Here is a 15,844-nt window from a genome sequence, read left to right on the forward strand (position 1 = left end):
GCAGGGCTTGACCATGCCAATTCCCTGCTGAACACTAATATATTTTATAGCTGTGGGCGAATAAATATAGATTTTTTTGCAGCCTTCTGGAAAAAACCCTGATGTGAGAGAGTGTGTACGCAGAATGCCAACTGCTAACAACACATGTCTTTTTGTGTAGAAAGGTGGCTGCAGATGAAATAGCAGAGCTGCTTTCATATTTGTGAGGGGCAACAAAAACAGTATAGCAACGAGCTACATTAATAAACATGAAAAGGCAATGTTTGAACATTATTCACCAGTGGGTTTTTGTATAATTTCAACCATGATGACCAATGGCTCAGTATGCAATATCATTTACCGTATAAAATATGAACATACCTGTAAGTGCAGACATGTAAGCAAAATTCAATAATGTGCATGATAATGTGCATTTAAAAAAAGACAGAATTGATTCCTTTGTTATGACTTTTACTGCTCAATAACATGTCTTATGAACCCGATGTCTTAGCCACATTTCAGTTGAATCTAATAAAGTTTTGAATTAAAATATGTTCTCAGTGATGTATAACCCGAATGTCTTATGCTAATGGGGTGTTACATTCATAAATATCTGTCTTATTCATGATATTAGGGTACGGGACAGATGGCGGTTGTGTAGAGGGTCTGACTCACTCCAAAAAAACAGCCATCAGAAGTCAAAAAATAATGAATAGAATCTTAACAGCAGCATCGTCATTATGACTCAGTTTGTGTTTGGATGTCTAAACTATGATTTAGACTTCTAGAGGACACATAAACAAGCAATAACGGGTAGCAATACATAATGCATGAATGGAATAGTAGTTTTAGTGGTGCAGATGATAACGGTAACAATCTCAGATGGTGTTTGATTACGGTGAAGGTGAGGCATTTTGTTTTTACCTTTCTCATGAAAGTGATGGGGGAGAGGAAGGAATTTCTTCAAATTTGGCCCAAATGTTCACCTGGATGAACTGATCAGATTGTAGTGGTCAAAGGTTGCTGTGACCTCACAAAACACGATTTTGGCCATAACTCAAGAATGCTCAAATGCTAATTATGACAATTTCACACAAACATCTAATAGGATGAAATGAAGAAGTGAAGACAATTTGTACAGAAATAGATGTAAACTGGACTGGTTGGTGAAGGGCTGGAGGAATACAACCACGAGGCCAAACTAGTTTTAAAATTTTTGTGGGTTCATGGGACATTTTTCTTAGATTCTCTGTTGATGAAGTCTGGGTTTCTGTAAGATACTTTTTTTCCCTTTCTCTGTTCATCCACGGCGGCCATCACAGCTCCTCTCTCTATTTGTTTTCGGGTGGAGCTGTTTAAGAGGGATGCAGTGGAAAGACGAGAGATGCTCTGTAGGTAAATGCATGAACAAGAGAGACTCTGTGCATTACTCTGCTCCGCTGCCGAAGCAGACGAGAGAGTGCATAAAAGTGAAAGTCAAGGAAGGTCTCTGAAAATGCATCACATCACCGATGCAACACAAACCACTAATGGAGTCTACTCAGGGTCACTCGGTGCAAAGTGAAGACTATTGAAAACCGCCAATTCAGATGCTTTCATCTCATGCCGCGAGTGTTGGCCTTGAAATCATTAAGTCCTGTGGAGAAAGGGAGGGGCGCTCATGTCCATCAAAAAGGAAAGAGGAGCAGACGTAACACTCTTGTAGACAAATCCTTGATGAACAAATGAGGTGGAGCAGCAGAGATGGAGCAGTGAGAACGTACAGTTTTTGTATTGAATGCCGACCAGCTTCCACAATTAGCCTCCCCCTCACCCTGTCTGCTCATGGTGTCACGGTGATATTAAGAGCCGGTAACAGGCGCCTCCCCCCCTTTGAGTCTGCTGCTTGCTTGGCTGCAGACTACAGTGCACCCAGTGACCCGGCGTGATAATGACACTGTGCTCCGACACCGAGTAGGTGCAGATTTATTCAAGTGTGCAGGACTGGATGTGATCTACGTAGATACAGTTGTCTCAGTTTAAGGATGTTTTTGTGTGTGCTTCTTGTGCATGGAAAAAAAAAAAAGTGTGTGTCGTGTCAGGGAGGAGGTGGCACTTTACTGTGCAATAAGAGCAGTCAGCCTGCGGGCAGGAGTGGCCATCTGGACACATGGTAGAGAGCCTGGCCCAGACATCCGTGGTTTTTCAATCCCTCTCAGTGTTATCAGATCTCTTTCTCCTTTCTGCTGTCTGTTTACATATCAATCGACAATGATACACTGTATTCTAATCTTCCCTCCTTTTCTGTCGCTTGGATGTCTCCACCTGTCTGTATATTTCTTTATTCTCTGAATCCCTCTGCCCGTCTCTTTCTCTGTCTCTCTATCTCCTAACGGCCCTCTCTCGTCTTTTGTCTCCCTGCAGTTTGCTGTTTTGTGGTCCACAAGAGGTGCCATGAATTAGTCACATTCTGCTGCCCGGGGGCAGATAAGGGGCCCGACACAGACGTAAGTAACCGAAGCCCAGCTGTTGCCTGTTACGTGTTTGTGGACGAGTAGGTGCCTTTCCTGTCATTACACTGAAGTGCATATACGCAGTTTTACCAATATATGCAGCGGTGTCAACCAGGCCGGCATCTACTTTAATAACTCTTGTTCTCTTTGTAGTGTACTGTGGTTTACGTGAAAAAAATTGCCCTCTTTATTTTTGATGTTGATGACAAACTAAATATTGATCACAGCAAATTGACTCCCCCCAAAAATAAAGAAATGACAGTGATGACAGAAGCTTAACTTCTTTGTATAAATAGATGTCAAAAGAAGAACCTTAGTCTTTCTTCTGGTTGTATCAATTCAAAGAAGGCCACTAAAATGTTAAATTCAGTCGACTCGTGATTGAATCACAGCAGCAGCAGGTGGCTAATTTCATTCATCTGTTAATTTTGCCATCGAGTCACTTTGATTTGAATATTCCAATTAGTGAGTCACCATTCTTAACCGCTTAGGAAGAACTGACCTTAGATTATTTATTCCCTTCCTGCAATAATGCAATCAAAGTCCATATTCTTTCCTCCAATCTAAACACATTTGAACATGATAACATCCTGTCAGTGAGTGTAAATTACCCAGCAGGACTGCGTTAATAGATTAGCTGATGGGTATATTACTGTGCCATTAACAATGACCTGCTCTGGCCCAGTGACAGATGGGAAATGTAGGAGTGGTGGCCAGAGGCAACACATCTCTATCGGTCTTGGCCAGACCAAGAGATATACACAGTAGGCTACTAAAAGCTGATCGCTTGCCCTAACCTGGCAACCCATATTGCATAGTCTGCAAGCATTTTGACATCAAAGTTAGCTGGTAAGAGTTTTTACTTTAAGGAACCCAAAAAGAGGCCAGATGTTTGTTTTTTTTTTGTTTTTTTACCCCAAAGTAAGGGATCCAAAATATAGCTGAGCCAATCAAGACATTAAGCCCAGATGATTGTTTCTTCTCCAACCAACAAAAGCTCTTCATACCAATAAAAAACTGACCAATGAGAGTGTACCTCGTACAATAGCTCTGAATGTCAGTCATGATGCCACACTGTGGTGAAGCCCATGTGTTTTCTTTTTTCACCCAGTTAAGTTCTGCCCTCTGTAAGGCTTCATACCACACCGGGAGCGTTTCATAAAACAAGACTCTACAAAGTGTTGTAATAGTAGTCCAGATTTAATGAGCACACCAAGCAAATGCTCATTTTGAATTGGTTTAGTTTCCTGTTACAATTAGCATTAATAAGTCTTTCATTGGGTCATTTGAGATTGTGTGACACATTCAGTGAGGTCTCCCTTTCGCCTCTTCATCGCCTGCTGGTACCGGCTATATGCCGTCAGCCACTGCTTACCTGCTCGCTAAGTGTGAAACTACATTTACATGCCTTTGTGCCTGCCGGGCATGTTTAGCCTCTTAGCGCTGCAGCAGCACAGCCTGGCCTCTGTAACTGGAGATATGTCAGTGTGTCATTCAAGATCATCAACCCAGACTCTTTAAATAGAGAACGCCAAGGATGACACAGAATCCTTAACAGCAGAAAATAGTCTGAGCCGGGGAGGTTCTCGATTCAAGTAGGCACTGGGGTTCAGATTAGTGAGGGTCTTTCATGACCTTTGATATCTGTGCTTTGCAGTGGCCCCAGTTCCCCAAGTAATGTGTTGCACAGAACACACAAGTGCATCTTTGGTAATGAATGAACTAGAAGCTTCTCAATCGTTCCTGCTTGATACAGTAAAAGTATTTTTTTTTTAATGTTGTTGTGTCAGCCAAATATCAGTTTCCTTTCAGACCTCTCATAACCCACCACCATTGAACTTCCTGTGGGCAAACAGATCTTTTTTAAGCAGGACAAGGCAAGATTATTATGCAGCACATTTCAGCAACAAGGCAATACAGGGTGTTACATAAAACATCAAGACAAAGTTCAAAAGAAACACATCACAAAAGGACATTATAGGCTTTAACTTAAATTATATTTGTCATTGCCACACTTGGATATAGGGATAATGTGTTATAAGACATGCTATTAAGTAGTAGGAGAGAACTAATGTGTTGGAATCCAATCCCACTAGAGCAGTTTTCATTAGAGCGCAGGAGTGTTAAATTATTCTCAGCCTTTTGTTCATGCAGGCACTCTGGGTGGTTTTATGGCACTTTAACAATTCATGTGACCACATCGCAACCACAGACCAAATATCTTTTTATAAGATATGTCTGTTATCCCATTCTGTATTAGAATTGTTGATGCCCCCTTCTGATATACATTTTTGTGCACTTAGCAGTACTGTTGCTAGGGGCAACCACACATATTACATGGCTTGCTGCCTCCCAGGCGTGCGATCCAGGAAGGCAATAACTCCCATTGCCAGCAAATATCCTGAAGATCTGCAGTATCTAGGCTACCTGCATTTTCTGACTCATTTCTGTGTTTTATAACTCTCCTACCAGAAGAAACAAAGTGTGCACAAAGATGCCAAAAAGAGCCCCCAGATCTTTTCAGTAGCGAGCTCGCTGTGAGCGGCTAGCCTCGGTTTGACGGGACCAGATCACCGTGAATATATTGTTCCTCACAGCCGCAGCCTCGGGGTGTTGTTTCAGGGGCAGGGTAGGCTGCAGATATGCACATTCTCTCATGTGCAAATTGCTCCGTATAGTCGGTCTAGTAGTTTGCCACAGAGCACAGTCACTGGTGAGGTTTGAGACACAGTTTGAGGGTGCCATCTTTGAGGAGAGAACTAACACTTGGTTCATCTCCCAGTTTCACAGGCATTGCAGCGGATGTCTGTCTGCTCAAACCTACTAGATTAATAATCTCATTAAATATTTTCAAGGAAACCCAAATAACACTGAGTAGTGGGGTAAACATGTTGTTTCAGAAAATGTTAAAAATGATTTGTTATCAAGAGTGTTGAAAATATTATATTGCTCTTTTTTTAAATTTCTTTAGTCCTTTGCAAGAATTTCTAAATCATCTTTGAAAACCAAATTGCGCTTGAAATTATGTTAAACCACATAACCCCTGTAATCAAAATCTGGCCTCTTAGTGATCATCTGTATCTGGTATCACTTGTAAGCACATTCCGTGCAAGTGTCACTTAGTCTGATTAAAGCACTTACTTTAACAAATTGTTTTCACTTGACTGCCGGGTGTAAAGTTACCTGCAGGTTGAGCAAGTTCAGTACTCTACAGGACAAGACCATCAATAATGCAACAGCTTCTCGTTGCACTACAGGTGCTCAGCAGATGAAGCTAAGAGGTTTGATGTGCTTGCTTTTGTGTGGGCGTGTGGCTGCTGCATCATTGATGTCCACTTAACCAGTGCAGCACATATGACCCGGGGCTATCTGCAAATCATTTTACACTGATTTCCCAAACACACGTATATTCAGACAATCACTCCGGGCTGCTCAGTGCACTGATATCTGTGACAGAGTAACAGAGTTAAGCGGTAGCACACTGCCCTTTTTCCTTGTTTCCTCTGCTTGGAAACTGACCTGAGGCTGACATGGCAGCCTGGCAGAGCTCAAATAGACAACCACAATATAAACCTTCTCCTTCCCGATATCTACCAGTAACAATTGTATCAAAAAGACAGCCTTAATCACTCAGTTGAAGGGATGCAGTCAGAAGGTTTAAGTGGAGTTGTTCTGATAACAATGCCAGTATCGGAAATGCCTCCCATACAGCCTAAAATGACGGATCAGGTGTGCTCCTCTATGCACAGATCATCATATATGCTACTCAGTAACAACAGCAACACATGTCACTCACTACCCGATCTACATCCTGCTAGATTGTTAGGGCACATGTGCAACTCTCAACAGAGATGAGAAAGAAGTGAGATGGCTCTCCTGTAAGCTACTTCCATCATATTCCTTATATCGATACTCTGTATTGGCCGATATCCAGATTCAGGTATATGGAATTGGTATCAGGAAGGAAAAAATGTTTTTTGAACATCTCTAGGTAGAAGCAGCGCTTCAGTTAACGTGAGAGAAATCTAATTTGTAATATTCGTGAGTAATGTCGCTGTCAGCAGGGATAATGATATTTAAAAGGGCAAATCACAGAGGAGGAGATGGTTTTGGCAGACTCCAGCAGGTCTGGTAGAAATAGGTGTACTGGGGACAAGGCCTGGGACGCACACCATCTCATTACAAGGACTCTTCATGGGAATTGGAAACGAGATTAAACTGGAGTAGAGCTAAATTACATCATCTCCGCCACAGGCATCTTTGGTTGTCGAAATCAATGGGGCCTTACATCTGTATATCTATTTCCTTCCAGCGAAGGTGTCGGCCTTTTCTATGAAAACAAGCCTGTTCTGGCCCAGAAGCTGTTTGTGACACCTTGTGATGGTTGCATCGTGCGGCCAACCCTTAGTTCAAAGATAAGTCTTCTAAAAGAAACCTTTTCAAACATCTTTCTCTCTTTTTTTCCCCTTTCTTTCTAAAAGTATATGATTTATTTATGTTTTTTTTTCTTCTTTTTGGCTTGACCCCCTAAAATAAAGCAAAACCTGTGCAAACCATGTTTTGTAAACTATGCTTCAGACAGTTAAAACTTTTTAAGACAGATTTTTTTTTTCTCAAAAGAAGGGCCCTGAAGGATAAAAATTGTAAAGATTGAAAAGATATATAATTTAGATCTTGTTATAACAGAAGTTCACCAACGTTTTTTGTGAATGTCTACCCCTCTTACGGAGTAGTGATGGTAGTATTCAATGTTTGCTTGCCTGTGTGTCAATCTAGCTGCTTATGCCTGTGTGACGTAATGACCCTTGTATAAGTGTCCCAACATGTCAGCCCCCCCACCCCTTACTGGGTCGGACCCCTGCACATGCTTTAAGCACACGTCCCTATGGCAGACTTGGCCCCAGCACTGCTTCCAAGGAAATGCGGTCACAAAGAAACCCAACCCTGCATAAATCTGCTTAGAGCGCTGATTTTATTTTGGTGTGTGAGTGGTGACATATCGTGCGGAGCCCTGTCAGGGTGCACTGTTTCAGCTAAATGAGATCATTGTAGACGCACACACACAAGACATAAAATCGCACTGTGAGCAGTGCCAGATAGGCTTATCTCTTTGCCTGGTATCTGGATCTGCAGCCTGCAGAACAGGGAGGCATGAGAAGAGACACACACACACACACACACACACACACACACACAAACACAACAGCAACTCGCGTCCTTGAATAGTGAATAAACAAATGTCGTCTGCTCCCATAGCCTGTCTCTTTTACTGAGCTGTATTCTTTTAGTGTGTAAAGCTTGTTATTCTGATAAACACCACTTGCTCAAAGAGACTCATAGATGTGAAATCAAGGGAGAAGGAGAACATCCTTCAAGTTCAAAAATGTGACCCATTACTGTCATTACAATCTACAGTTTTGATAGACTGAAGACCAAACAAGAGGGGGGGAGTTTAGGAATTAGAAGGCGTGGGAGGAGATGGAAAAGGAAAGGAGATATGTCTTCCAGATAATAAAGCAGTTAGGATAACATGAAGCACTGCTTAAATGTCAAAAGGCCTGTTGACTGTAGTGCACTGCTGCAGCCTGAAACACCCTTCCTAATGGTAACTACAGCTGCACTGAGACTACATCTGTTTGATGATGATTTTGTTTTAACTCAGGGTTTCAAATACTTAAGGCTACAATGTGGAGACAACAACCATTTTCCCAGAGTGGGCCTTTTTCGGCTGTGTGGTAATAAACATTTGAATGAAGTTGCTGATGTACCGCCCCTCCAAAATAAACCTTATCATGCATCATATTCGGATGTTTGTGGCTTCTGCCCTGCAGTAGACTATATGTGAGAAGACAGGGATCAAAAAAACGTTCTCATCTCAGACCCCGAAGGAGCTAAGTCTCCTGAGGGGACACAGGCTGATACAAACAAGTGTGTGGGCTTAAAGGGGCATTCTCAAAATCGCGTTATACCCCTACTTGATGATGTGTGTAGATAATATATAAAAGTTACAATGCAGATGGCTTTCAGAGACAAAAGCTTAAAGTTTAAATAGCAGCCACAGACAGACATGAATAGATGTTGTATTAAATTCCCATGCTCTGTGGTAGACAAACCTAACAAAAATGTTTACATAAACAGTTAATATTTCGTCTGGGAAGTGTTTATAGAGACGGACTATGGATCATTACAGGTTTGTAGAGATTCACAGTGAAAATATTGGGTTGTTGCTCTTGTGACAAAGCTACACAACAGAATTTTCCTGCATTATTATTTCAAACAAAAAAAAGCTCTTACTTTTGAAGTTTGGAAATCAAAGTAAAGCCCGTTCTGGTGGCTGTTGTTATAGAGCAGGTTGAATGTCTGACTGTGTCATTCTTCAGAAGCTTCCCTAGATACCTGAACGATAACCGTGAATGATTTCTTATTATGTTGCTTCCACAACAATGCCTTTATCTTCACTGCTGCGCAGACACAATCCAATGTCAGCAGCTTAATTCAGTTAGGTTTAGTTGATGGGCATCACCTTTAAATACTCTGTTTTGTATGATAGTAGTCACATTATTGTTATTAGCATCATTGTGGGCTGCTCACTCAAATGATGTATGAGCTGTTAACATCTAGCCTGATTCACATCAGTGCATGGATGTACAATACATGACTTGACTCCCTTATTCAGCCATAAGAGGGAAAATCCTTATCAATAATTAATATCAGAATAGTCCAAACCAACGCCTATAAAAAAAAAAACAAGTATGTGCAACAGAGATTGGTTTACTCTAGCCCATAAATGGCAGCTTAAAGTCACAGGGAAAATGGAGCCTTTAGAATAATCCTTGTTGTCTCATCACATCTTCTCTTCAGAAATATGTCAGCAGTCCCAGTGATTATCACTATTGACTTATGGTTGACGGAGAGTCCCCTGGGCTGCCGGCTGATGGTATTTATATGCTGTGGGATTCTAATGAACACTAACAGATCTTGAGTCTCTCTTGCTAATGGTCTGTGACATGCCTGTCTGAAATGTGGTTCAATCAAGGCTTTGCTGGTGGGGACGTTGCAGATGTGCTTATATATTCTCAAATATGTGTGTGTTTACGTGTGTGTTAAAGGGTACACGATGGGTGGGTGCACTGGGAGCTGCTGAATGAATTGCTGGTAAAATGTCCCACTGGAGAAGAATTAAATGGGCGTCTTTGAAGCATAAAATCTCTGTGGCCTCAACAAAATGTTCAGTTGTCTTCTGCTTGACCTTTCAACACTCACGTGGCGCTTGAAAAATATAATTATGTTGAATTAAAAGATGTTCTTCGCTGCCAAAGGGGCAAGATTGTTATCACCAGTGCCTGCAGTTTCATTCCACCAAACACTAGACAGAGATATATGCAGTAGGAGCCGCTGTGGAAACACTGGCTTTTTCTTACAACTTACTTAACAACGGGCCTAGTGAGGCGATCAAAGAGATAATGTCTGACCCTTTGTCAGAAGCTTCTTGCTTCAGGATACCACGGCAGCTAAGTCTATTCTGGGGGATATTCCACAGCCCAAGACTGAAGACCGAAGCTTGAGTTAAACTAAAAACTTGGCCCTGTGGTGTATGTATTGTACATACATGAATAATGTAGAGCTCCGAAGATATGGACTGAATACAAATGTATTAATGCTGCGACCTTTTGGCTGCCTAAAACTATTGTGTTAAAAAAATATATTGTACTGTGTGTGAAGTGACCATCGTCTGGGTCTGTGCCTGAGAGCCCCTTTGAAAGTCTCTCTGGTGTCTCTGTGGCTGGATCATTTTGCCAGTTTCTGACCAGAATCACACTCGCATTTAGGGAATATCAGCCAGATGTACAGTATCTCAGCTAAGAGGCATTGCAACCACATCCTGCACCTCTGTGGATCTGTTTACAGATGAGTACAATAGTTTCTTATTCACAGGATACTGGACACACAAATCTCCGTTTGACAGTTTTATTGTAAACAACACGACACAGAGCGGCATTGTTCTCCCACTGATGTTTCCTTGACTGGAAGGACCCATTCACTGCAGCTATTATTGCTCTGTAATTCTACTGGTATTGTGCAACTGAAAGCAGCAACTTCCCACCCACTGGTGATCGTCTGATGGTGTGTCAAGAATTCACCAACATGCCATAAGTATTTTAAGCAGGTTTAGGGAAAATAGAAATCTCCCCATCACAGATTAATAACTGTGTACGTGAGGCACCCATAATGCACTAGGCCTCTCAAGACTAAACGGTCATGTTCTTGTTTGTGCGGTATCATGGGAACCAGTATTACACACATACAAATACACACAGCCACAAACGCATAATGAAAAAATAATGCATATACAAAAACAAGCACGCAGAAATTTGCAAGTGCACTAAAGTCACGCACAATTTAGTACCCAGAGTAAACACACACAACCACACACACATTCCATCAGTCCCTCCGAGGTTTGTTTACAGCAAGTATTTGGTAGCGTGCCTTGCTCCAACCATGCTAAGTATTACTAATGACCAGCGCATGAGAGAGTTGGAGCTGCTCTTGACCCACGAATCGGCTCGGTGTCACAGTTGCTGCAGGATAAGAGTTTGTCCTCACCAAGGCCTGCCAGCAAGCTACAAAACCTCTTCATCTGTGCCACACGTCCATATCAGCACCGAGTGTTAAAGGCACCCCCGGTTTTGCATGTTATAGGTTTATTATCGGTTTCTTTGGCCGTCTGTGATTTTAGATATTGTCAATAAAGATACATTTTCAGTGATATCACACTGTTTTGAATTTTTTATCCATAAATCTGGACATAATCTCACCTTTTTATTATTACATCATGTGACATGTCAGCATGGGTGGATTCTGGCTGACACCAATATGTTCAGAGCAAACTAAAATCTTTGTTTTCGTAGTATTTTATTTTTATTTTTTTATGATCCTGTCAAACAAGGCCATGTGCTATAATTGTCCTGCATGTCAGAGGGCACAAAAATGCTAGAGACAAAAGCCCATGGGGGTCTGAAGTCTAAAGTTGACCTTGCATGGACCAGCGAGGCCTGAAACCAAACCATCAACAGAACTGACAAAACAGAATGATACAAGGTACAGACAGGACAGCCTGCTACTCTTCCTCTCCTGCTGTATCTCTAGAGACTTAGAGTTCTACTTGTGTATGTTATTCATCGCAGGTGTGAATAGTTTTACCTGTATTGCTAAAGGCAAGGAAAAACAAACTGCAGGAATGTGTTACACTATCACAAAAATATGCTGAATCAAGTCTATTATTGTCTGGCTAGGATTCATTACTTTCTTCAAATTCAATTATTGTTGACAGCATTATTTGAAGGAACGCTGACCGACGTCACTATGCTGATTGTAGATTACATTGTCTATTTCTGACTATGTGCCCCGGTTGTCTACACAGTATTTCCTGAAACTAACTCACTGTCCCTCAGTCAGGCCTGAGCCTTACTTCTGTAAATAGAAATAAGAATGAGTTGGCCTATGTTTTTTTTCAGCACGTTTTTTTATTTGTCAGATTAGGTTTAAGATCCCTGGTTATTGCTGGGATAGCACTTAATCTCTGTGGATATTAAATATAAATATGGACTCTTTCCTTCTTCCTATCCTCTCCTCATGAAGCCCTTTGAACAGAAACTCCCTTTTACACCAGGCACTACAGTATGTTTGCTGAAATCCTGTGCTTCCTGATGTTTTGCAGCGTTATTCCTCCATTCCATAATTGAATCCCCAAACACAGGCATGGACACAAGCTAACTTTTATTGAGTTTTTTGCAATCCACACCACAGAGGGCAGATTTGAACCGCCAAGCCACTGCCCCTGTCTGCTCGCTCATTACAATGAAAAAGACTCGGCCAAGACTTTTTCTTTCAAACAACTTTTCCGGCACACAGTTTTTTTTTAATTTTTAAGCACCCGACAGATGGCCCACGTCTGATAAGCCAATTTATTCTGGCTTTTACCATTTGTAACATGGCTGAATGAACTGGCAGGTCCTTTTTTTCAATTTTTCCCCTGTTTTATTTTTATTTTCTTACTTCCTGTCACCGCGCTGGAGAAAAGGTTGGAATACTAGGTAGTGCAGTCGTCTTCCAGCCAATGTGACAGCTGTGACAAACCCCCTCTCCTGACCTTGTGGGTGTCACTCACAGGACTTGTTAGCGTGGCTTTGCTAATGAACCAGCGTCTGCCAATGAACATGTCTCTGCAGCGTCCATATGTGTGGGTGACGATTACCTGGAACTCAGTTTTCTCCAGCTGTGGAAGGGCAAACAGGAGAGTTTTTTCAAAGAGCGTAAGACTAAGTTCAGTCCATCTCACCCTCTGCTAACATTTTTCATTTAAATAAACCATGCCAATGAAACGGAAATAAGCGTCTTCTTGAATTCTATTTGTAGAGTTATTTTGAAGATTTCACTTGCAACGTTGCAAATGCTCTTGCTGGTGACTGACAACACTCTGTCAGGTTATGAATTCTGATCAAAACTGTTGGAAATGATGATTCATACTTAAAGGATTGTCCTTACTGTAGGTTCACATTTGTGTCTGTATTCGTTCAAAAGAAATGGGTCTAATTTGCAGCAGGGGGTTCATGAAGGCCCGCTTGCCACAGCGGGAGTTAAGGATGCTGTTATTAAGTGGGGGCCACATACTGGGTGTTTTCATCAGAACCTAGGCTATGTTTTTTAGCACTTGTTAGTGTGCTTGAGTTCAACTTCAAACACAAGATTCCTGTTTTAGGTCACTTTTTATGGCAACTTCCTTTTAAGTTTTTGAATTATTTGTAGTTGAAATGCCGATTCTCAACCCCTCAGTCTTGACTCAGCTGCAATAAACTTTTTGACATTCCAACAGAGAGTTGACTGACAGCCATTAATGAAGGGATGCAATGTAAATGTTGCTAGCAATTGGAAGCCAAGGTTTGGTCACCCTGACTCAAGTCTGACCGGAAGGATTATTTCATTGCATTAGGTTGCAATTACTTCAAATGTTACTTAGACTGTGCCAACTTGGACAATGAATTCCACACATGCCAAATGAGATTTGATTATTTAAAAAAATGATTTGTCATTAAAATGTTTGACATATTTTGTTTTATTCCAGATATTTAATGTGTACTGCAGTGTAACTTTTGCTGACTTAACTTTGTCTTATAAATGTATACTTGGGAATTGAGTGTAACGACGGACCAAATTTTGGAACTGTTTTACATTTAGACTGGAAACATCTTCGCCAGAAAAAAAATAGTTTGATTAATACCTGGTTGATTTTGTAAGCACTTCTGTAACAGTGCAAAATCTACTCACGTATCTTAATGAGCTTGATTGGCTGCATGTAAAGATGAAGTAGATGTGGACCCAGCGTAGACCCTTTGGGTTCACCACACTGGATGCCTCAGTTTTACGTTGATTCAAACTTCAGTGTACAGATGTGTTCAATCAAATCAAATGAATGCCAGAAAGAAAAAGAAAAAAACACTTCTCAATGGCTTCATAGCTTGCAAAAACTTAATGACTAAAGGTTCTTCAGCAGGCTTTGTCATGCGTACATGACATATCAATAGCACAAGCTCCTGAACCAGTGAAGAGTTGCATGACTTTTTTTACCATAATGTCAAACTTGTCTTTGATTATCGCAGGAACAAGAGCATCAAAGCTTCATAGAACAGCGCTGCGATGGATGGCATTCATTTATACGTCAGCTAAAAGGGCATCTTGGGCCCTGACAATGGTTAAAAATGTCAGCTACTATCTCAAGCTCTGCTAGCAGACAGATGTGTTAACAGATACAACACGGCAAGGAAAACCCCCTGTGAGCTGTGGTGGCAACCTGCCCTCCCTCTCAGCACTCAGCAGCTTAGTGAAAGGCCAAGAGGAATCAGGCTGGTGATTTGTACGCTAAAAATAGTAACCTTGCCTAGCCCAACACCTTATGTTTGGATAAACGATAGCTCCATTTGGTTGTTATCAAATCCTCTCCTCAGTAACCACAGTCCTGTAGCTGTGGTTAAAAAACAAGGATGTTCACTAGAAAGTAATGTGTGTGTTTGTGCCTCAAGGGGGGAATACAGTGATGGCTGGCTGCTGTTGATGGAGTCACTCCATCTCTATTTTACATGCCACAATGCTTTATAATAACTGCGCCTGCGTGTGTCCATCCGTGAGAGACTGTAATGTGTGAGTGCCACCGTTTTTTCTAGAACAATAGGGTTTGATGGGAGGAGGGAAATGTGATTAATATGATGTAAGATATAATTAGAAGTTGACAATTTAATAACAATGACAGGATTTGGTGACACAGTGAGACAGAGGGCCTTGCTTGGTTCAACACATTGTCAGGGTGTCATTAGTGCCATGTGAAGGGGTTGAGACAATGACTCTAACTGTGCATAGTAGGGAAATATCTCACACGAGTAGTAGATGCCGTTACTGAAAATCAACAGAACTCCCAAATCAACCGAAATAGCTCATTTAAAAAAACCTGTGAGGGAACTTTTTTTAATTAACCAACCCGTAGCTCAAGCTATTGATTTAGGAGATAATTAAGCAGGCACACGTACAGCTCCTTTCAAAAACGTCCTTAACTTTAATTGAATTCAAAATGATAAACATCCTGCTGAGCCTCCCCAAGTTTTCTTGCAGGTGTGTGTGAATAACAGTGCACATACACACACACACACACACACACACACACACACACACACACATAAGTGCACAGGTTAACCACAAGAGAGGGTGACTCAAAAACTGGTACAGTGAGGAGCCTCTTGCCACCTCCATTTCAAATGTCACCTCACAGCGAGGGATTATGGGTAAAACAGGGGTGAGAGAATTCAGAGGGAGGGGGGGTTTAGGATTTAGGCTTGTCTGACGCTTGATATGAAGGAAATTGTTCAAGCGTCACTGGTACAACCTTTCTCAGTCCTGTAGGGAACAGATGGGTCAAAGAGATAAGTGGATGACGGAAATGACAAAGATGAAGTGACGATCAGTGCGTCTCATTTCACACTCTCTCTCTCTCTCTCTCTCTCTCGCTCTCTCTCTCTCTCTGGCTGCAAATGTCACACCAGGTGGATCTCTTTTGACTCCGTGGGAGGCAGGTTGACTGTATTAGCGACCAGACTCTTTGATGATTGCTACACTTGAGTCATTCCAAAGTCTTCCATGCAATAAAATCCAAAAATAGAACCGTATGTGTTGTTGTGATTCTGGAGGTAGCTATTAAACTCCCTGAAGCTGATTGTGAGGGAATTGTGACTTATTAACCCCTCAGAGCAGACTTCAGACTGCAGTCTTTGTCTTGTTGGTTCCAAAAATGAAGTGAGAGTAGCATCAGTTCAAAGACGTCAAAGAGG

General features: G+C 41.6%; 1 protein-coding gene across 1 annotated transcript in view; it reads left to right on the forward strand.

Moving 5' to 3' along the window:
- prkcaa (protein kinase C, alpha, a) overlaps window positions 1-15,844 on the forward strand; it is a 138,382-nt gene that overhangs the window by 48,168 nt on the left and 74,370 nt on the right. The window contains exon 3 of the mRNA XM_054605313.1: window positions 2,383-2,465. Within this exon, the coding sequence (XP_054461288.1) occupies window positions 2,383-2,465 (83 nt within the window). The remainder of the gene's footprint in view (window positions 1-2,382; window positions 2,466-15,844) is intronic.

This window comes from Anoplopoma fimbria, chromosome 9 (genome assembly GCF_027596085.1).
Source record: "Anoplopoma fimbria isolate UVic2021 breed Golden Eagle Sablefish chromosome 9, Afim_UVic_2022, whole genome shotgun sequence".
NCBI lineage: Eukaryota > Metazoa > Chordata > Actinopteri > Perciformes > Anoplopomatidae > Anoplopoma > Anoplopoma fimbria.